The sequence below is a fragment of the Anopheles stephensi genome, chromosome 3 (genome assembly GCF_013141755.1).
Source record: "Anopheles stephensi strain Indian chromosome 3, UCI_ANSTEP_V1.0, whole genome shotgun sequence".
NCBI classification, from domain to species: Eukaryota; Metazoa; Arthropoda; class Insecta; order Diptera; family Culicidae; genus Anopheles; species Anopheles stephensi.
This window is the reverse complement of record NC_050203.1, coordinates 72,851,244-72,875,206: the sequence shown is the minus strand read 5'-3', so window position 1 is coordinate 72,875,206 and position 23,963 is coordinate 72,851,244. Positions and strand designations below refer to the sequence as shown.

General features: G+C 44.3%; 2 protein-coding genes across 9 annotated transcripts in view; one reads left to right on the top strand and one right to left on the bottom strand.

Annotated features, from left to right (window-relative positions):
• The window catches only part of LOC118510659, a 53,482-nt gene that overhangs the window by 14,648 nt on the left and 14,871 nt on the right, over window positions 1–23,963 (top strand). For all 8 annotated transcript variants that reach the window (XM_036052789.1, XM_036052790.1, XM_036052787.1 and 5 more), the window contains exon 3: window positions 2,616–3,369. In XM_036052789.1, the coding sequence (XP_035908682.1) occupies window positions 2,616–3,369 (754 nt within the window). The remainder of the gene's footprint in view (window positions 1–2,615; window positions 3,370–23,963) is intronic.
• LOC118510666 (protamine) lies at window positions 7,070–8,740 on the bottom strand. Its single transcript, XM_036052806.1, has one exon. The coding sequence runs from the start codon at window positions 7,770–7,772 to the stop codon at window positions 7,281–7,283; it is 492 nt and encodes a 163-aa protein (XP_035908699.1). The 5' UTR covers window positions 7,773–8,740; the 3' UTR covers window positions 7,070–7,280.

Sequence of the window (23,963 nt, the reverse complement as noted above, 5' to 3'; positions counted from 1 at the left end):
GAGCGAGGTGATCGCAAACACGCGGATCGGAACTTGGATTTTCCAACCTGCCTGTTGGTGCAAACATGGATTTTCACTCACCCGGAGGTTTTGCTTTCCCTGCTGCAAACGCATTTCGGTATGTCTTTCCATCAGCTCGTGTGTATGCTTGGGTGATGCCGGCTCGCCACAATGCTTGTTTGGATAGGGAAATGCTTTGGAAATTGCAGAACACGTTCCACCACGACCACGAGACACCGAGAGCACTCGAACGCGTTTTGGGTGGGCTAATGTGTGCTTTTTACCCCGACCCTCGCTCTCGATCAATAAACCCTGATCCCTGAGTGTGTGTGTGTGTGTTTGTTTGCCGGAATAGTGACTTGCGAAAACAAGGCAAAGGGATCTTAAATTAATGGGTCACGCATCACGAATAAACAGTGCAATGCGACTGTAAAAATTGAGTTCTGGCTGACTTTAAGTCTAAAATACTAAGCACAGCAAAAAAAAAAAAAAAACAGGAATGACAAATCAAATGTTCCGGAAAAGTAAATCTAATATTTTTGATAGCACAGGACACAGAGCAACACAAAACAAATAATCCGTATCGATTTACTGGAGTGGTTATGCTGCACTTGCTGGCTGTGTCTGTCTGCCAAGCGTCAGCTTTAATCTCTTAACGCGAATTGTTCTCCTGCTAATCCTGCGGGGATTACGCTGGGATTTTCTAACGGAGTATCAGGGATATTATACTTTTACTGTATAGGATGTATCCTGTTTTGACAATTTTTTTGTTGTTGATATTTGGATTGTATTTTGGGATTTTCATAAAAGTGGATCACTTAATCAAGCTTCGAGTAGCGCTGTGAAACATTAGTAGAAAGGCTAATAGAACTGTTGTCAGTGATTTAGTTGCACTATACTTGAAGTCAAAAGATTGGCTCGGAATTGACAGGCCAAGATCTACAAAAATTGTCTTGCCATAGAAAAAGAAGAAGTAGATGAATGTTAGATTATTTCTAAGAATTCTTTTCCTGTAGTATAAGCATAAATTTGTTCCTTTAAAATCATGAAACAACGTAATGAAACTCCTACGCTGGTTTGCAGCTCTTTAAACGGATCACAATCCCTACATAATTTTAATGGAAAAAATCCCACGGAAGTGTACGATCCTGACCTGACAAAGAGGTGTAGGATAACATCAGTAAGAGAAATTAAATACAAAATTTGTAGATATAACCTATTTTACTAATAATACATAATATTCTAAAAAAAAAATTCTTTAGAAGCGCTCTTTTTTAATAATTGGGAAAAGCTACATAAGTTTGTACCGCATACATTGAGAAAGGATATTTTTTATTATAAAATTTAAAACAAAATTGTTTAAATGTATAGGACACAAGAATATCCTGAACTAACCTTATTAATGAATAAGAAAAAAAGTAAACGACCTTCGATGGCTCGAAATTTATTTTATGATTTAAACTCGAAAACGTATCAAATTTTTGCCAAGCTGGATATATTTGCTTATGAAAAGATTTTTTTTTTTATTTGAGAATATTTATATAAGAACAAATTTCCAAAGAAAGAAGAAATCATGACCATTTGATATCGTCTGTAATGGCGTCTACGCTGTTTAAGTGCTGTTCAGCAGCTCCAAAGCAGCGTGTATGATTATGCTGAGGTTTTATGAAGCAATCTCCACCAGGTAAAATAGGATATTTGATTTAAACCCCTTGAAAAGAAAAGAATTTCAAAGCAAATAGTGACTGATTCATCTCAGAGGCAATAAATACCCTCTTAGAAGATGTCCAATTCTTCCTAATCCAATTTTATCTCAAACGGTTATTGGCCATTAGAGAAAAAAAGGTGATCCCAATTTGACGCTTCCTCGCATTAATCTCAACGCCTGCTTCTTTAAAACCCTCAACCCTCACACCTAAACTGTCCACACCAAAAAGAAAAAGGGGTATAAGATCAAGTGGCGCGATCGAGACGCGAAAGAAACACGGAAACCGATAAATCAGACAACCAAAAAAAAAAATACCCCGAAAGGAAACAAAGTGGAGACCCGGCTGGTCCGGGTTCCGAAACCACAACGGAACTTGTCGATTGTTTGCATTCCAAAGCGCCAGACAATGTAAACCATTTCAAAATTCCATCCCCCAATGGCATCCACCCTGCGCTTCAATTCATCGTTACGGTGAGAAGAAATGGGTTTTCCCCCCTTCGGTTTCTTTTTCTTCCTCTTCTTCTCACCCTTGTTCCTTCGTGATCGGTTCAAAAAATAAATGATCATGTAGTAAAAAAAAAACATTCCATTAATGTAAACAATTCTACCCTCTGTCGAATGGCGTAAGGCAGGGTTGAAGTGGTGTTGCCTGAAGATGCTACTCGTCACCGATGGCCTTCGAGTGCTAGTTTTGAGGCGAGATGCACCACGTTTGGAGAATTCCTCCTCCTCTTTATTTCTTTCTCTCTCTCTATACGATGTCCACACGGACACGGAAGTGTCGTTCGGGGGAGGTATAATTGGGGCTGATTATAAATACATTTTATCCATTCGAGCGAGCTACGAGAACCTGATGATGGTCGTCAATTAATCATAATTTTGTTCATCTTCTGTAATTTCGTTACAGTGGTGGTAGCCGTGAAGTGCAGCAGCAGGATCGTCAGGTAGCGATCAACAGGAAGCGATCGGCATCTTCCTTCCATGCGTTGACCTCAAACGCGTTGACCGGTGATGGGAGTTCGAGAAGTTCCAGAGTAGCTGCTGCTGCTTCAGATCGCACCACGAAGCAGCAGCAATCTGTCAACCCTCGCAGCAAGAACTACTTCGAGGAGCTGTTGAATAACTACAAAAGTAGCTCTCCCTACTACAAGGAGCTGCACCAGGCGCGAAGCCCTCAAACGAAAGCGCTGCCACCGGGCAAAAGAAATCAGCGAAGTTCTGCCGAAGTGTTCAGGAGTGTTTCGAAAGCGAAAGCACCACCGGCGGCGACCGACGGTGACCTCGACTATCTCTATGACGACGAGACGGATGACAGCGTGCAAAACGATGCTCCAGCTGGCGGCGCAATGTCTACGAGTACTCCAAGCACAACTACCACGACTACCACGACGTCTACAACCACTGCCAGAAGCATCGAGTCTTCGGTCGATTCCGACGAATCGAGCGCGAACGAATCGAACGATGGGACATCGGAGGCGGACACCAGCTACAGCTCGTACTATCAGAAAGCGTACGCAATGCACTCGAATCCGCGTCGAAACGGCAACAATCGGTACAACAGCATCGGCACAAGGCCACAGTCACCCGTGCAGCAACAGCAGCATCAGTCGCACACCAAGCGACTCCTCCACAGCGATAGGATTGATCCGGCCCAACAAGTGGTAAGTCACCGACAACTTCAACCCGTTACCTGAGCACACGTGACATTAGTGGTGGGTTAGTTTTAAGCATCGGTTTGCATGAAATATTAGCGGACACGCTTCAAAAGCATACCTCGTACCGGTGCCCCTCGTAAAATGATTATTTCCCGTGCAAGTGCTTTACGAGTGCGGACAAGTTTTACGACTTTCCAACCATGGAGACGGGAACTAGGAGCGCATGAGGTTTTGAGTGTACATTCTCTCGCGGCCGACGACGACGAGCCACAAGGAAACTGTGGTGTGGCGTAACGATAAACATAAATCCTTTCCAACTTCCACAACGCACTCTCTGACACCCTCCACCACAACACGGTGGGGGTTTTTCGAAGATCTTCAAGATGACAAGATTGCGTCTCAGTGCTGGACGAGTTTCGGTAAAATCTTGCATCTTTGGTGGCGCCGATTTTTTGGCGAGCGCTTCTAATGAAAGTAGTTCACACGGCGGACCGTCGGTAGACGCGTCTGGAAGTCGTTTGGTAGAATTAACGAGGATTCCTAATATACACGCTCGAAATTCTTCTCCTGCCTGCCGGGGGACCTTTACGCCGCGATTAGCTCATCGCTGTAAATATTTGTGCGAGCGAGCTTCTTTGCAGTTCTGTCTGTTTGTTAGTTATTAGAGCTCAGGGCAGAGTAGGCCACGATTAACAACCGTTTGACGTTTGGGAAGTCGTTTGAAGTGCTTGGCGAAAATTGCCCATCAAAGTAGGCAAACACTTTGAAAGACATTATTGATACTTTTTCACCAACGGTCCTTTGGCTTCTGGTAGCCGGGTGTGCGTCCGGAGATTGGACTGTTTGTTTGCAGTTTGAGGAAATTATTGAAGGAAAAGTCAAAAGGACGAGATCACGGGAACGAATGGTGCTTTTTAATCTAAAAACTTTGTCTCAAGCCCTGGACGGAGACGGTGGTGAGGTAGCATTCCCGGTCAGACATTCCGGAGTCCATTTCCGAGCGGGCAAAGTTCATAGTGGGCGCGTGTGAGTGGGCCCTGGTTGGTTGCCTGCTGGGGCAATGAAGATGGTCACCGGGTATCAACAGCTAACACAAGAAGCATTCGATATTAATGCTGTTGGTGTTCAGAGTTGAGGAAACTTAATTAAAAAGAAATTCAATCAACTAACATACCACTCGCGCTGCGGAATCGATAGGGTATCGTGGGGCTAAGGTGCGAAAAAGGTCCCAGAACCGAGGATTTTTTTTTGGGTTTGGAGGATTTTTAAGTGAACTGGATTTTTGAGATGATAGAGACAATTTTTTTTATATTTAGCAAAATTGAATTTGTAACAGTCAACACATGCAGTTTTGACAATACGGCGTCAAGCCGTCATCCAAAAAATATAAATAAATAAATATTTAGCAAAAATATACGCTATATAATCCAAACCGTTTTTTGATTAAAATAATTTAATTTGATTATTTTAATCCCTACCCTGTATTATTTTACTATAAACTAAATTCAATTAATTGATGCATTAAATTGTGGGATTTAAAATTCTTTTAGCGTGAATCTAGATCCGGATAGGATTTAATCCCCAGTTTTAACGTGTGAAAGACGGCGCCACTATTGACTTGCCCGATGGACCTCCCCAACATTTCTTAATTTAGTTGTAACAAACAACCAAATATATATTTTATTTTGGGTTTAGTATTGTTTATTATTGTTGGATTTTAGTTAAGTTAAAAATATTTTAAAGTTTGCTTAATGCTAAATATATTACAAGAGATTACTAATCAGATGAAGACCCACATAACTCTCAATTTAAAATCTCGCTTTTGTGCAAGTTGAATTCCTGCAAAAAAAATAATTATTATAAAATGTTCTACAAGACGCTATGCACCACACGTGAGTTTTATTCCCTTGCGCTAATGATAAATTTATAAAAAATATTCAACTAAGTACTTGGCACCTTAAATTGGCCCCACCGTACACTATATCCGATACCTCCAAAATGGTCCTATAAGCAGGCTCCATCGCTCTACCTGTGCGTCTCTATGTGTGTGTGTCGGTGGATCCTTCGACTACAGGTGGCATTCCATCGCATTGAAAGCAGATATCCCGACGGCATCCGACGCGATTAGTGGAGGCAACAGGAAAGGACGTAGTATATTTTGGGCTGAAAATAGTCCCCCAACCACTCCTTCAAGGTTACGGACATTCGAGGCGTTCGACCATCTGGAGGTAATGGAAATTTCCATGCTCCAAAATTCCAGCTGGGAATCACCGGGCAACGGTGAGCAGAAGCCACACAGAAGGTGGTGGTGGTGGTTCGTAATTTCTTCAACCTACCAGCGCACGGATGCTGTAGTACATCCTGCCTTCCGATGCGGAAAATCAACCATTATCCATGGTTCATGCATCCGCTACCTCACCGGGACGGGAGACGTCCATTGAAGGTTAGGCTCTCCAACAACAAAAAAATGGAAGGAAAGCAGGATCTCTAATTTGATTGTAAATTATGGATAACCGAACGCGCTCGGGTCGGTGCTGGTTTTGTCCGCATGTAAAATTTATCGACAACACACACACACGCGCGCTTACGATTCTGGATACATTTAAGAATCAAGAGTTCCTGGGCTTTTCCTTGCCCCAAGTCGCCAAAGCTTCCAATCATCTTAACCTTAAGGATACCGTACCCAAGGACACAGGGATCATTTTAACCCCGGGTACGGGCGGCGGCAAGCATCTTCTCCTTACGGGTTGTTACAGGTATTTTATGACGCGAGTACACGCGCCATTTGCCCATCATCTCCAGCTTTCGACCGGGTGGTTTCGGTAGGAATGGGCAGGAAATTTGTACATTCTCCACACGCGTGCCTTCCTTGCAGTAGAATATAAAGAAATCATTGCATGAAATAAAGATGAGACCCCAGCTCGAGCCACGGAGTTCCAGCAAGCTCATAGTGCAGCAGCAGCAGGCATCTGCCCATTGGTTGTTACCATGGAGGTTGCCGAGGGCCATCGTTTCCATGGTTGCCTGAGGTAAGAAATTTTGACGTAATCTTCAACAAAAAAAAAAAAAAACTGAAAACCTAACCAATTCTCTCCCCGGGAACCTTTGTCTGACGTCTGACGGGGGAGAGGTCAATGGAATTGCCGATGCCGTTTGCCGTGCAACTCCCCAAGAGTTAAGGGAGTCCGGTCCTGTCTTTCGAGTGGGGAGCACCAACGTAAACAACGAAAACCATTCATGAAATATTTATTAAAAAGAAAATTGTATACCCTTCCCGACTTCGTCGTACATACAGACGACCCTTACCATTCCCACTCCGAACTCCATTTTGTGTGAGGTTTTCGTGATAAAAGCTACTGTGGGGCATCATTCAGCTCGGCGGGGTTGTTGCTTCTTCAATGAAGTTGCTGCCGGGACACGACTGCCATTCATTCGGGTAGGACCAGACGGACTCCGCCGGTACAGTACAACCCGTATAACAATAAAAGCTCTGTTTTGTATAAAGAATGAACCACAAACAACTCCGGTCCCATTCACAAAAGAGGAAAGGGTGAAAATTTCAGGTTCACTTACTAATGTTTGCGAGACCGGGTATGAGGCAAAAGAGTTGCTACAACGGAGAGCAACCTACGCCGACTATCGTAGGGCATGGTTTTGTTGGGTTGAGTTGATGGTTGAGTAGAAAAAAAAAAAAAACTTCAAGCCATCCCATTCACGAGTTTATTTTTACATTCCAGCAACATGTCTCCAACGATTACTGTAACGGGCCTAACCTCAGGATCGGCACAGTATGACTCCGCCGTGACTACCACCATACTCTGATGACTTCCTGCCGAACGGTGTGTCAAAACATCGATGTACAAAATATATAAGTTTTCCCCAGTTCGCTCACAAACTTCACGGTTCAATTTCGATCCTTATCGTTCACGTTGTTTTTCCCTCTTAACACGTACCCGGTTCATCGCTTTGCTGCGAGCGATCGCCCGCATAGTGGACCGCTTCATACGGCCAGACATCCCGGTGCAGGTTGGACATCGGCGCCGTCTCAACGGTGTGTAGAACGCAATCTTCACGTACGGTAGCTTCTGTTCGTCGGACATACGACGCCACTGTTCCGCACCCTGGCGGACAATGTCCACCGCCGACAGGTGACAATTTTTGCGCCGATAATCGCGCAAAAAGTTCAGGTACGGATTGCGTGTGGTTTTCCCCGGTCGACACATCATCGATCCGGTGCCTCCGCGTGCTGTTGACGTTTCGCCCGACTGTTGTGCCATCGCTGCTTGCTTGAGCCGTTTGTTGGATGCTGCCGGGCGGTTTAAGTCGGTGTGGACAAAATTTTGAACTCGTGCAGATAACAAAACGAAACCCTTCAGAAACTGGTAGTAGCAGGAAAAAATGCAAGACATCTACTGTTTGCGGTGTCTGTTGTGCTTGTACGACGATGGTTGCTGGGATGGGATTTGGACTTTGCCAGTCACCGACGATCTCCAATAGTTGTGAGAAGAATTGTTTGCTCATCCAGCAAACGATTGCTTGGACCCGGCAAATAAGGGTGAGCTTGGGCGAGTGTGTTGGACAATTTAAAATGTATACCCTGGTTAAAAAATGCACGAGCTGAAGATTGAATTCGAACCCCGATGCTGTGTGTGTGTGTGCATGTTTGATGTGTACGCCGACCTGGAATAAATCTAATCTAATCCGGTGTAAATGGTTTTCGATGATGAAGATTGTGTTGCAGAAATTCGATTTCGAGATCCCCAGTGGCATTTAACTCTCGCAAACATGGATTATAAACGGGCACAACGTCCAACAAGCTCACGATGGATCACAACTGTGCAGCGCTCACGTGTGCAGAATGGGGGGGTCGGTGAAATAAATTTAAATAATTAATTCCGATACACACCGTACGAATGGTGCGAGAATTGTTTCACCGGTTTTATGACGAACGATCCTTGGAATGGAAAGGAGAATTGCGCGAAACCGTTATCCAGAACTAGCCGTGAGTGTGCATGGATGGATGAAATCATCGGCAAGATGTCAACCAAGACAGCAGGTTTATCTACAGCTCCAGTGCTTCATGGCTCGTTTACTTGGAAGCCGTACCATAAGCTTGGCAGAGTTATGATCCATACCCGCAAGCAGTCGTCAATGGATTGTGGTCGATTAGTAATTTATGGTTCATCACCATTGCGCGGCACCGTGAATCTGTGTGGCGATCGAATGGGGGGAGAATGCGGAGTTGGTAGAGTTGGTGGAACTCTTTGGCGTGCGCGACTCCGCCAAAGTCCATTTGTCATGTGCGATGGTCAGATAAGTTGGGGGATGCTCAGTAGATGAAGAGTGAATCCCATCCATTCTGCGGCCAGGGATGGGCAAGTAGCGAGTGAGTTAGTATTTTATATCGCACCACAATGTAATTAATTAACGGCGGGCAATCAATCACGTTTGATGAATGGGCCTGTTCGATGACTAGTTACGAGAACTTAAGATTCTAAGGGATCTATTTAGAGGAAAAAATGTATGGTTAGAAAAAGGTACCAGTCACAAAAAATTTCTTTATCAAAATAAAATTAAAATGAACCGAGCAGGCCCGGGATAAGGAGGAAATGCCTTGGTAATTTTTTGTGAAATTTTGTTTTTTTGGCATTTGTATTTCATCAGCACATGCGGTGCTGACTATACGGCTTCAAGCCGTCATAATAAATAAATAATAATAAAATTAAATTAAAGCAATGCGCTATTTTCACTGACGCAGTTTAAATAACATTTTGATTATTTTAGTGATGGGGATAAAATCTAAGCCAGAGCTTTCAGTTGATAATACTGTACAGTGAACTGTGAAACAGATTTTGAACACAGAGATTCAAAAACCAGCATATTTTGACAATATGGCCCCCCGTTCAAAAAAAAAAAAAAAGAGCGTTTTGGATATTCTCTTAGCTTTTCCCAAAAATGTTTTAAAGATAATGTTCGTCGAAAAAAGTTTGTGGGATAAATTACCTTCTGATGTATTAGGACAAACGTTTGACTTCGTTTATACCCTCAACATATTTTATACCATTGTTACCCAAATCTAATTACGCAAGTAATATTTTTCATTCCAGTATAATTTATACAAAAATGCTCAAATTATTTAAAAAATATTATTATAGCAGACGCTTAAAATTTGATAACTCTTTCGAAACCTGGCACCTTTTCTAATGATCTTTTGATTTCATGTCTTAAACGCATTCGCCCAAAATGATGAGAACCAGTACATAAAAAAATGTAACTTTTTGTATTGCATTTGAATTAAAAGGAGTTTGACTATAATTTTTGATACACTAAAAAATATAAAAAATGCTTTCGTTTTTTTTTTAAATCAGGTCTTATCGTATTAAAAGTGCATCGTTTTATGCATCGGAATATTAATCCTTTCTATATGCACTGCATTAAGATTAATCTGTCACGACTCCTTTTTGCGATTAGACTCTTGAAAAGCCATATTAGACCTGTCTCACTGCAATAATTACAATACATTAAAATTATGCCCATGCAAAATCTGCATAAATTTGCTTCTTTCCCCCCTTTTTTTACAAGTATATCCTTTTTCTTCTCCAAAACAAACGTACTCGAAAAAAAAACACTAACTTGCCAACCCCTGACATAGACGACGGGTTGTCTGTTTTGCATACGCGTACTGTGGTGGAAAAACAGTACCCAACCAGAGCCCATACACGCCATCTCGTCCACAAAGCTTCATAAATAAAATATGCACACAGTACCGCATGGTAAGATGGTTTCTGGGCCCCCGTCCCAACCAACTAAGAGGGCTAAGATCTCTAGCCAAGACACACATGAGTCACCTTAATCGCATCACCTCGCTCGCGCGCGTCTGCACGTCTTGCAGCAGGAGACGGCACTTGCTTGAGTAATTGCTGTCCATGTGGATGCAATGCCCTACCGGTGGTGCGGAAAAACTAGACGGCTCGATCAGGCCAAAAGCTCTCACCGTGCACGTTAATCCGCGCTCGCTATTAGCATACCACACGTAAATAACGTATTAAATTCAATTATCCCGCCTCGTTGAGCACAGCACTGTAAATTGTTGTTTCTGGAGCAGGGTTCCGTAGTTTCCTGTTGGGTCGATTTTTTTGCTGTCCAACATTCAAACACACACACACACTTAATATGAAGTCCTGCCAGGCGCGGACGGACACGGAACTTTAGGAAGACATCACGGGGACACGGGGCCCGGCCCCAAAACCCGTCCATTCTAATCCTGTGGCGTTTCGCTAATGATGCAGCACATGCTACGGCCGTCGGGTTCCCGGTGTGCGCTTAATGCATGATGCATGAGCCAAAACTACCATGGCCCTGTCGACATTATTATGCTCTCTGTTTGCCAAAGCAACCGGTTCTGGCTGGCTGGCTGGCTGGCGATGCTTCCTAAGCAAAAGGTATCATTTTTCTTCCTTGTGGCCCCCGCTGTACGCTGATTAGAGTGACGCCGTGTCGAGGAGGGTCCTCAGTGCGAAAGATATTAATTATGATGACAATAATTCCACCGTGCGCGGGGGGATCGACTTGGAATGCCTCGTGGAGTGTGCAACATACTAGCGCGAGCAGTGGTCGGAAGATCACAAAAGGCCACAGCGGGAGACTGTTTTTATTTTCTTGTTTAGCATTCTGGATTAAGCGTTAAGCTTCTTACCTTACCAGAACCCGTCCATCGTAAAGGCTGGTCGCAAGAAGAATCCTGGAATTGGGTTCATCTTCGTCTGCGCTTCCCGAGTCATTTGCAAAAGGAATTTCGCTCCATTGACACTTCTTTTACATAATCGATGTTGACGGGGTGGTGTGGCCCCGTCTTATTGTTTTACGGCGAACCTTACCCCGTGCAATGATCCGTGGCCGCCCACACAGGACGGTCGTTGCTGCTGGCACAAACAACCGAATCCGACGTAAAGCTCCTCCAGCTTCTTTTTGAAGGCCCTCCACCCGGTTTCCTCGGAAACGGATGATTGGCGGTTTTTCCGTGTGGGAGAATGGCCCTAAGAAGCAGGGCGCGTTGCCATTTTAAAGGAGTGGAAATCATTAAAAACTCCCATCACCTCAGTGCGCCCGTCGCGCGACTACAGTGCGACAAAGCGATCGTAATAAAAGATAAACCATATACAGTAAATATTAATGAGCGAGGCGTACTGCCGCCGTACGGCCTTTAAAATGACAACAAGTCGCGAATTTCTTCCTCGCCTGGTTTCAAGGGAACTCTCGCTCTCTCTCTTCGGTTCGGAGCAAATAATAATGAATTTTTAATTGAAATCTTTATTGACGCTCGATGTACATCGCGAAGGTGGCTGGCTAAATGGTGGCGAAGGGAGTTCAGTTGCTTTCCCTAGACGCGAGCAGGAGGCGAAGTTCGTGTGGCAATCTGTCAAGGAAATGATTGTGTAGGGGAACAGGGGGCAATAAGCAAGCTTTTAACATTTCAAAGGAAAAAAGAGTATCCAATACAAAAAAAAAAATCGACACGCGTGTCATGTAAAGTGAGTTTAAGTAATAATCAAATTATCCTCACAATAGTAAGACTTTAAAAGGCAATGCTATTGTAATGTCTTGTTTAAGGAGCTTTGTGTGTTTTTTATGTTTTCTTTGGAGGTTCTCTTTATAGGTGGTATAGAGGTTTGAAGGTCTCGTTTTATTCCTTACCGATAGCATGCGAGACACCTTGAATGACCATTACAGTTTTATGACAGGGAATGTTTCAAGAAATAAAACCCTTAATGTCTATTTTTATGAACATCAACAATACAGGGAGTTTTTGAACAATCAATCAGGAAAAAAAATATTACCATACATTCTTCATTGTTCGCATTCACGCTGCAAGATCTATTGACGCTTAAACAAAGTGTATAAAATATGGAACAACATGTTTTCCCTTTTTTTTGCATTTTAAAACTTTATTTAATTAAGAAGGAAGATTTTTTTTGGTGACCATTTTTTTATCACCTTTACTTACAGAATATCTCAGAGTTTTCGTAAGCTTGTCCAGCTAGTTTTGCTTTTGTTCCGAGGATTTTTAAAAATTTCCCATACATTCTTACCTACTTACGTGAAACTTATCGTTCAACGAGCTTTTAGGTAGAACTTGAAGAATTTTCGTCTCAAAAAAATGTTTTCTGACAAGAAAATAGTTCTGTTTACATCTAGTATCACTGTTAACCGGAAATTTCTTACCAAAAATTAAGTTCCTAGTGATTAATTACTTTGAGCTCTTTTATTTAATTTTCAATGTTATGTTAGCTATTTAAACTAAACGCAATTGAGCCCCGAAAGGACTCATCTTTGCCCCACATTCCTCTATTATATTTTTCATCGCAAATACGGTCCTTTTCATTGCTTTCAACGAGCTCCGAACGAAGCTCCGGATCAAAAACAACCCTCGCCCTCCTGGTAAGCTTATGAAGCGTTGGTGGTAAACTTTGGTAGCAACGCCTTAGCAACACAACCCCACTGGCTACTTGTGATCCGCCGCCACATTTAGCCAAAACACTTTAATGATTCGAATTGATTGATTTCGAGTTCGCTAACGAAGTGATGATGGTTTGGCGTGGCACTGTCAAGCCCCGATTGATTGTACGCAGATCTTGAGCGGGTCCACCCCCCCCCCCCTCCCCCATCAATCCGTGTTGAGTTGTTTGCGTATGCTGATGAGACGACGAGGGCCCGCTATAAACGGGTCCAATATAAAAGGGGAAGGAGGTTCGGGTTTTTCACGCCTGATTAATTGCGATTGTGAAGCCTTTCTCGTGGTGGCAATATTCTTCAATTTTCACCGGGAAACAACCCTCAACCCCATTGTAAAGCCCGGGGAGCCATTTCCCCGGCCAGAATGGTGGATGGGTGGAGATCCGTTGACAAACTTGTTGAGCATCATCGCACGAGCACTAACTTTTCCCCCGACGAATGACAAACTGTTTGTTTACGGCGCCGTGAACGGTTTTAACGGTAGCGCAATCAAACACGCCGTTGGGCTAGAAGGTAACCCCAATTTGTATTGAAAGACGAAGTTCGTGGACCATGCCTTCACGTGTGATGCTTACCACCGCCTATCATCAAGTTCGAGATCGAGCGTTGGTGTTATTATGGGACCTCAGTTTTTGGGGAAGGTTATTTACGAGATTCCGGGAGTTTATGTCACACATCCGACCGACCAACGATGGGGACAAATTCTGACTAACGTTTTGTTGTTTTCGTTGCGTCTCGACAACTCGTGAGAGATCTAAAGGAAGAACGCCATACAGAAACAAAAAACCTGGGGACCAAGGAACCAAACGAATATTGACAACAATTTGGCGCACGTAGGCGGGCACGATTCTCGTAATCTCGCGCTTGTGTGTGTGTGTGTGTGTGATCCTTCCGTTTTACGTGGGACGCCAAGATGGATTGTGTTACGTTGCCGTCGTTGCGTTTTCGGAATTTATTTGTGTGCCTTATGCTAACGCTCCTTGGAGCGATTTGTTCGAAATTCCTCCTCAACCTGCGTTTGATGTGCTCCGAGTGCGCTCGGGTTTATTGATGAGCCGATGATGCCGTCTTTGCAGCATATTTATTTGCATCGGCACGACAACAGCCTGCCCGACCAGCTTATAGCTTAGGCATCAGGATGAGTAACAGTGATCGCTAATGAACGTTTTCCCAGCAGCAGCGGTGGAGCAGAGTGAAGATTATGAAGATGGATTATTGTGTCATTCTGGCACAGTCTGAGGTGCTGAACGATTAACTGATGAGTGCAATTATTATTCATCCACCTTCGCGTTTGCGACTGTCAAAGGCCAGGGTAGGAAGACGATAATGTATGCAGTGTTATAATAAAAAAATGTCCACAAACATTGTATTTATCAAATCGAGATTTGTTATACGCTTCATTAATAAGCGGAGGCTCTAAAGAGGATGGAATTAATTTGCTATTTCGTTACTGTTTCCTTGATTCCTTGTGCGAATATTTCTTTTCCTCAACACGATCAACAATCAATTTCAAATTCGCAAACCATTTTGATTAATTCTTCCAATTATAGAGTTCGGAAAGAAGAGTTATAGAAATGATTTTCTTGGAGACATAACATGCCATAAAGAGTCTGAAATGAAACAATAAATGAGATAGACTGAACTTATTTGCAAGCTGTCTTCATAACGCCTAAAGATATGCAAAATACATGTTTTTAAGTAATTTTAACGATTTGAATGGTGTGAGACGTAGAGAGGCCACATCACATACACATATTGACCAATATCATTGAGTCTATATTTGATAAACCTTCTCTTCGTATTCCTCCTCCTCCTCTAATGCTCTTTCACGGTTTGCCCACATACAGCTGGTCCAATGTGTCATACTGACGACTGTCTTGTACACAGTTTATCCAGAGGTTTTGTAATGTTTTTTGTAGCATCCAGTTCAAGGTTTGAGGAGAGCGACAAGAGTGGATTTTTGTTGAAGAATAAGCGAAGGGCTATAGCATTTATCCCAGACATGCTTGAGGGACTCTAATAGGGTTAGTCCAGTAAACACGAGAACGAGAACTCTTAACTTTTTATGACCACGTTGCATCCATTGAAGTTTTTGGCTTTTTCGAAAGGCCAAAAGGTGGGTAGTCTTCTCAAATGTTGAGATCCTTAGGTTTGATATACTAATTCTGGTTTCCTGTGTAACAATATCCAGGACTTTTATTGCCCGATTAGTTGTTACTGTATTAAGGAGGCGAAGAGTTTCTCTTCAGGTCATCGAGTGTCTATTGACTGGTCCATTGAGCTAATAAGGATTCCCAAGTCGACTTCCAACAGTGACACGTGAAGGCAGAGAACAAAATACGCCTCAGCCTAGAACATGTCCACTCCGAGGCAAGAAAGTCAAAAGAAGAAGTCCTTTAAAGCAAACTAAAGCAAAGCAACCTGCCAAACCAAACTGATCATGGTCGATCGCCAGCGTCTGCGGATCTATTACAAGACCTTTTCTGGCGGACGCATCAGCACTATCTCTCCTCTATGCGGACAACCTAAACAGACTATAGTGGGACTTTCGGTGTCATTCTCATGGCATGACTAACCCACCAGAGTCTAGCGAGCCAGAGAAGCTGGTTGTACTGTGTTGTAGTGGTCAGTGGCCATTTTAGTATTCGGCGTGAGTAGAGTTAATTTAAGGAATCTGTTTTTATCCTTCCCCTGAATAATCTTTATTCTCCTTTTGCTTCAAGAGATGTCAAATGTCCTAAATTCCTTATCTTAACTAGCAACAACAAAAATCCATGACATGTGTCCGAGTAATCACGGCAACGAGTAAAATGCAACGATTTGCTATAAAATTCGACGGACATCAGTGTAATCCATCAAGTGAACGTTACTGAATCCCGTTCGAATCAAACTAAATTGTTTAATGGAAAAGTTGAGTTTTCCGGAATCAGTCAGCCCACCAAACAGGACATACTCGTACAAAAATAAGAACTAATGGGTTTTCTGCTATCTCTACCTCCAACGTGCTATAAAAAAAAATGAATCACGAAACAAAGCCATCGGTACAAATCACTCGAACGCCACACGCAACGACAACAACAACGGTGGGAATTAGTTTTCCATCCACATCCTAACTATCGGGCCCGCTTATCGGGTGTATCCACGCGGACACCTTCTTAGCCACCCATACGTTCCAGTCAGCATATACGGCCCTCTTCCCAGCAGGAAGGTCCGATGATTGGGAATGGTAGGATTTGTAAAATATTCATTGCACAGCGTCGAACGAATTGTTTATTGCACAAGCCATAAAAAGGATGTCACCCAGCACCTTCCCCTCACGGGACGCGAACCCGTTAGCTTCGAGGTGTTTGAAATATGGCACCTTTCTCCACCGTTTTGTCAGTCTCCCGTGTGGTAGTACACTACACTAGCGCTGTTGGCTGCGGAGGCCAGGCCACCAACCAGCAATAGTGTGTGTCTGGAGGTCATCACTGTCAGCAGCGGCGTGTATATGTTTTGCCCTCGATGGCGATAAATTATCCTACCACAGTGACATAGAGACACAGCCATACACTTGGGAGGGCACGCGATTGCCAGAATCGTAATGCAGCAGCAGCAGCCGGTAGAAGTCCGATAGGTGTCTGCGCTGCTGCATATTCGTGACCGTCGTTCGGTGGCGAGTTCCGTGAGCTAGGTTCTCCCTTGGTGGAGATGGGTTTTTTGTTGTTGTTGTTGTTGCCATCCCGCAGTGTCCGCAATCCGTGTGTGTTCTAATCGTGAATGCAAAAATGGCTCACGTACTCAAATATGAGCCACGGTCAGCCCGGAACGACATACCCGAGTCGTTTCGCGCTCCGTTCGTTCCATTCATATTTTACGCGATTTAACACATTCTGGCTACTCGGGCAGCAGCAACTCGGGGGGAGCAGTAGGAGCTGAAGCAGTAGAGAGAGAGAGAGAGTGTGGGACAACATGAAAAACATGTGTTTGGAATAAATTGTTCACATAGTATTGCTTCATCTAGGGGTTCGCGCTGGCTTGGATTTGGAATTCCACGCTGCGAGCTACGAGATTTGGGGATTAGCTCAAACCCAGATGGAAGATCATGGTGATCGACAAGAATTCCTATTGCACCACAGTGTAGGGTGTACCATATTGAATTGTTATGCGACACAAACGACACCATGGACACCAAGCCTCCAAGCACCAAGAACACAACATCGATAAAGATCTCTCTCCCGCTCTGGACGTGATCTAGTTTTTTGTTGAGGCATGGCGCGTGATCCTCTGATTGTCGTGTTACACCCAGCAAACCCCTAACTGACTCACATTCCAGCGTGGACATGAAGTTCATGAACGATGGATTATGCCGAGGTCATCCTTTGGGAAAACGGAAACAAGAAAAGGCCATTTATCTGTCAGAAGAATCGCTTCTTCTCTATTTGGAACATTAAGGTGCGGTACGTCAGGGATTTTTATTGCACCGACTCTTAAAGCTGCATCAGGTGGTGCATTAGGAACCCTTCCCTTTTGTGACCCGCTTTAGGGCTGTGAATCATACCATTTAACCTATCGTTTCCCATCGGTCTGTTCTTGCGTCATCCGCTCGCCAAGAACCATCGGTTGTTCCTTGTTGGCGCGTGCTTCCACAAAGCAGTCCCTCATCAACGTGGACGCATAAAGCAAATGCATCCCCTGCCCGGACGATGTGTTAATTTTGCATACTGAAATGTAAGCAGCAGTGAAAAACGACAATTAAACCCACTGTCGATCAACCGTTTAACACTTTGTGCAGCGAAGCACCGCCGTACGCCACAATTAGTTGATCCAATGATTAGCACTCGTGGCGAAAAACGGGGCGAAACGAAGCGATTAAGTGTCTACTAATGATTGCTGCTGTGTGTAGCACCCGTCGTCCGTCGATCGGCCGAGAGATGATCGATCGATCGAGCAGTGTTGGCCCGGCCGAATCGTGACGCCATTATTTGCTGATTCATAATTTAACCACGTGTGAACAGAATAAATAAACTACCGTTTAGCTGTTCGGGGACACACACACACACAATGTGGGGCGAAATTAATGGAGCCTTCTGATGTCTGCTTCTTCTTCGCTTACACACATACGGAGCAGAAGAGCGGCAGTGTGTAATTACTGCGGAATGTCCGCATCGCACCGGTAGCAGATATGATAATGAAGTACTAATGATACACTCGAAGCGCCCAGCAGCAACGGGCCCAGTTATTATTGGGGACCGTCGTTTCGATTGATTGAAAGCTTTAATCAAATCTACTACGAACGACTAGCACACTGACTCACAACCGGTAGCAGTTGTTGTTTACTCGCGTGGGGTCGCTTATAGTTCTGTTTGGGCGATAACAGAGATGCGATATGTATTTTTAGGGTTTGGCCTTGCTCAACCCTCAAGGGGACCTTGTGAGCCGGTGTTTTGAAGAAAACAACAAACTGATGATGAGTGTATTAGGAAGCACTGCATAAGCGGATTAAAGTCTTTAAAAATATTATCATATTAGGATAAAATGTTGGGGAAACCTTCAGAAATATTGTCATTGCATTCTACATTCTTCGTCCATTGACTCAGGAAATATTCAAAATTCACATAAAACGCGTATCATAACTTCTGGGATTTCACGAACTTCTGGGATGATTTTGATGCTCCACAAACTTCATTTGCTCATATTCTTCAAGGCCCTTCGTTGCCAAATACGATCACCAATTTCAATTATCCATCGTATTATTTCATGTTTTAGCACTAGTAGGCTATCATTACCTGTAGAATATCAGTGACTCGGACCCGCAAAGACCATCCACAAACTACGCTGCTTCTTCTTCCTTGGCACTAACAACCTCGAAAGGTCTCGCCCTGCCACCATTGCTGGCCCTTTCGACTTACGATGAGGTGGTTTGGATGGGATTTGAACCCCGATCCTACCGGGTGAAGACCGGCACTGTTGTCGCCTCGGCCACCGGACCGCTCCTAACTACGCTTAATAGAGGAGCTCGATCAAGTTGATTGGATTGGAACTCGTAGTATGTCATCGATCAATGGTCGAGGTAACACAACTCCTCTATAGGCTACCCATGGCTACCCCAGCGACATGGGATTAACAAATGATAAATGATTAAATGGACCCGTTTTGTGTTACAGATATATCTGCCTTATAGTTTCAAATCTAGTTCAATTCAAAGAAAGCTATTAATTATAATTCTAGTCGTGCTTTATCTAACATTTGTACCTTGTAAAGATACACCCTGGAATTAGATGTAATATGAAACTTGCGGTAAAGGTGGGTTGTGAGTAAAAGTGCACTTCAACTTTTTTCTACTTCAGAGTCCTTGAATATTCTGGTGATTGGCGTCCCAGTGGTAGACGAGACAGCGGTGCCGACCTTCACACGGCAAGACCTGGGTTCAAATCCCATTAATACCATTCCCCCGTAGTGAGGAACTGACTATCCAACCTCGTGGTATCCTTAAGTCTAGTAAGCCAGAAATGGTAGGCATGACCTAGACAAGACCTGACCAGAGACAGAGAGAGAGAGAGAGAGATAAAGATAGAGAGAGAGGGAGGCCTTGAATAACTTAGGAGACAAACTTAATTTCTCACATTTTCTCATCCTGCTTTTGACCTACTTCAACATATTAACATAGTAGGATCTAAAAACGCTTTACTAAGGGTAGGATATCCTCAGAACTGGGTTGTCTGGTGGTATTAGCAAAACGTAACCAACCCATCGAAACTCACTTTTACGCTGTATGCATGCTTATGTTCACCTATTTAATGCGTATTTTGTCAGTTATAGATACACTTTAACTCTGCTTCAGGTTTGATTGAATTTAGCCTCAAGAATTTTAAAATCATATGTTCCGCTTTCCAACTTTTGTTTCCAAGCGAGTGTATTGACAAAAGCAGCATAATAGTAGTTGACACTATGCGCGTTCCTTTCGACTTCCATTTCCAGTACAAGAGACATTCCCCTTTTTCCAATTATCACTTTCATTTACACCCACCAGGAACAAAGGCTTAACACCACTGGCAATAGAAACAAAACGAACGCAACAGACACTTTCGAGATTAATAGCACACACTACCGGCATGGGGTGGGTGGACGAAACCAGGCGGTCCCTTTTGTCGGCAACCCGAGCATTTAACTACGACGATGTGTAACAGGGGCACCTTTTCATTTGTTTCGTTGGACGACGAGATTGAAATCTGGTCCCGCGCCACGACAAGAGCCGAAAGGTGTGTGTCATATGGAAACGCGGAACATATCATATGTCCCGTGGTGGTGAGTTGGAGATAAAAACAAAAGAAATCCGTTTCACCCCTATTGTCAAACTCCATTTTTAAATCCCCTATTGCCCTATGCGACAGGTAACCCAGTCCCCCAGTTCTTTGGTTTCTACCGCACATCGATCAATATTCGTGCCGTAGGCAAAAGCGAGCGAGCGAGCGAGCGAGTGAATGGCCGTATTTTGACAGACGACGACCCTTTCTGTCCGCACGCCCTCGCGGAAGGGCTGAAGATTCGCTGTGAGTTGTGTTTGGGGGGGGGGGGCGCGCACCCATAAGTATGCAAATTGGATAATTCATAATAAACACTATGATTAGAAACGATTTTCACGCCACACGCCATTGCCTGCGCTTGCGCGTTTTTCCGCGCATGGGGAGTCCCACTCTGCACGCTTCATCGGCGCCGTACACACCGGTAGACACAACATCGTGAAGGTTTCGTGCCGTGAATTGCAGATCAGCGATGGTGGTTTCCAAGCGGGCAATGTGTTGTTCGGAAGTGTTTATTTCTTATGTATCTCTCGCCGATCGCCGTACGAACCGTGACGGCGACACGATCTTCCCAGGAAACCAACCCACTACCACCTTTTTGCCAAGTTTTTGAGGATTTTTTGGGGGGGAATTTTTTCCCCACTCTCCCATCGCGATCCGACATCTTAAAGATGTTTCTCGCCGGACACGAAATTACGGATGTTCAACAGCTGTCCAGTCGCCGAAATGGAAAGTAATTAATCATCCAACCTTTTTTTTCTTCTTCTGCTCCTAAATAACTGTCAGCCTCCGGAAGGGAGGATTAAGCTGAGGCGAGCAGGGATTAGATCAGCAGACCGCGAACATTCACTGCAACCACGAGCACGATCATTCTCGCTAGGGATCGAGTTCGATTGCGCAACATCGTGTCTGCCTGGTGATGGGAACTTTACTGTCCCCCTTTACTGAGGACAGACACTCTTGTGGGGGATTTTAAAACGCGCTAACGAGATGTTGAAAAATGACCCATCGATACATCAATCATACATCAGCTGGTTGCTCTTTAGCGCCACACCCGGTCGCACACACACAAACAACATACCAATTAAGTAATGGCAGCTACACTAAAGCTGGTGAGCTATCACCGTCTAACGACGTAATGGCCGCACTGACTCGTTAAGGTAACAAATTAAAACAACGGTGTCCCCACACAGTAGCGACGTTTTACGCTTACGAATCTGAGCGAATTCGTTGATGAAGTTGTCACAGGTTTTTAAGGTTCATTTGGTCCGTGCGCCGTACCAACCACATGTACGGGATGCGACTGGCAGCCATGTTGGTCATAAATCTTTGCCCACTGCAACGCACCCAGGGGAAGCAGAACCTCGTACGAGAACACACATCAAACAAGTGCTACATTTCATAACGCAAATAAACCGACCCATCGCCTAAGAGCCGAAGCCCGTGCGTGGAAAGGAGAGCACAGTTAAATAATTTACCATTTATCATTACAATGTTGCCGGCGGCGGCGAAGAACGGGAAGCTACGGCTGCTGCTGGTGCATATTTCGACCGGAGACTAGTAGACACCCAGGTACAGCCGAATCTGAATCGTTTATTTATGAATAGCGACGGTAGCGACATTTGCTGCGACCCTGACCCAGATGGTGCGTTGAAGACCGCATAGTTCCAAGAGCCGGGGAGTGGCCTTTGAGGAGGTGCTAGTTGGGTTTTAAGGGTTTGAAGGGCTGCCTAGAAACTTGGAGCTAGCTCGGATACTTATTTATGAATGATGTTCTTTGATTCCTGCTTTGAGCCCAACTGTTCCAAGCGGCTACCGGGCTTAAAGAACCAGTTCCATGGATTTGAATGTCTGAACACAGTTACACTGGCACTGTTTTTGGTCTAATCTTGACTTCCGTAAGCTCGACGTCAACATCATCGTGATATTAGCATATCTTTTGCTATTGATTGCCCTATCAACAATCTCCCCTGCTCCAACAGGTAAACGGTGCGTCGTCCCGCTGTGTCTTGCGATCTCCGGTGACGTGCTCATGTCACCGCAACGGCCGGTTGACAGCTGACATGACAAATAGTCCTTTCCGTCCATTCCAAAACTCTCCACAAACGGCTAGTGTGTCGCCGGTTTGCTGATGAAGTCAATGTTAATCTGTTGACAGATAAGACGAGGTATGACAGTAATTATCCGCACAAGAAGCACAAACACACACAACAACCACTCTCTATTACTGCGGCACGGCGGTTGTCCTGCGAGCAAAAAGACTGAATCGCGCTACACCAGTACACCAAGCAGCTAAGACCGGGTGGTCTCGTTGGTGCTCGTTGTCTTGTGTGCCGCTCACCGCTACGACGGCTCGGAATGCCGATGGGATATTTTAGATTTCCGCAAAACGTTGGTCGGTCGGGGGCTGGTAAATAGCCTTGCACTTGACATCATCATTGGCTTGTGGCTCCATTTTCCGGCCGCTTGTGCTTCATCGAGCGTAAAAGGAGCTGTGTCGCGTGGAAAATCCACCGGTAACTACCACCGACCGTCGCGACGAGTGGTTAGGATGTACAGCGATGGAAAATAGAAGGCTCCCCAAAAAAACACATCCTCCAAACCAGACATCATCTCGGCGAAACATCATCATCATCAACGTGGACTCGTTCACTCTCTAGTTCGCCTCCTACTGCCCGTACAAAAAATAAGGTCGCAGGTTCTCTCTAGGGTGGGGTGTAAGAGGACCGCGACCGAAAATATTTCGCACATACACATATTTTCCACCTGTGTTCCGGGTGCACCGGGGGCTCCACTGGGAGGCCAGTCTCTATATTTTGTCGCGAATTTCGTTTTTTAGTGCGCCGGTATTATTTGCATTCGCTCCCCGGCGTCGGTCGGTCTTGTTTTTCTTCCTTTGGACGACGAGACCCGATGGATTGGATGATGGATTTTTGCCAACAAACCTCAGAGACCTCAGCTCGACCCGTTGGTGCGGTAGAACGTCTAGCGCACCGCTATTTCGTTTCCTATGACAGGTGTCAGTAGTGGTGAAGTTGATGGCTGATGAAAATAGAGAAGCCGGGCAAATGAAGCAATGAATTTTCAGGCCGCATGGGACGTGCAGTTTTTTCTTGGTAAGGGAAAGGACCACCACGACTAGGCACATGTATTGTCTGGTAGAACAGACACACGTGAAAATTTGCGTTTTTTTAAATCTACTTCTGGCAAATAAATTCAAGCGAGATTCGTTTTACGACTGCTCGTGGAGGACAGAGATGTACGGCGCAGTTGTGAACCTTGTGAACTGAGGTCGTGTTTCCATAATGGTTTCATTCACAAATTTCGTACACCAAAATGTACGGAGTTTGGCAATAAAGGTTCGACGGCGGCTAATGATATTATGGATCGAGTCCAACTTGTAATGCTTCCATTGGAACCTTGAACCAGATACAATCCGGATGAGTGACAGAAAATCGTCATCATGGATCATTATAGTCTCCTCTTGACACAATGTCACTGTTAGTGGGTCACATTGAATTTGTTCAGTTTGAAATTCTGGATGGATGTCCGTAATATTGGATATCTAAAAGGGGTTCTTGTTAAAAATGTAGCCTAAAAGTATGCAATTTGAATTGCAATTTAAGATAATGTGTAAAAAGATCCGTTTCTGCAGGTCAACAATCTGCTAATGCAAAAATGATCTCCCATTCTTCATTTACTCGATCGATCTCTTCACTGAACAGTACAACAAAGCAGATCAACCCCCGCGTGCCTGCTGTGCAAAGCAACCCCAAGTCTGGTCGGGATTTATTGCTCCATTAT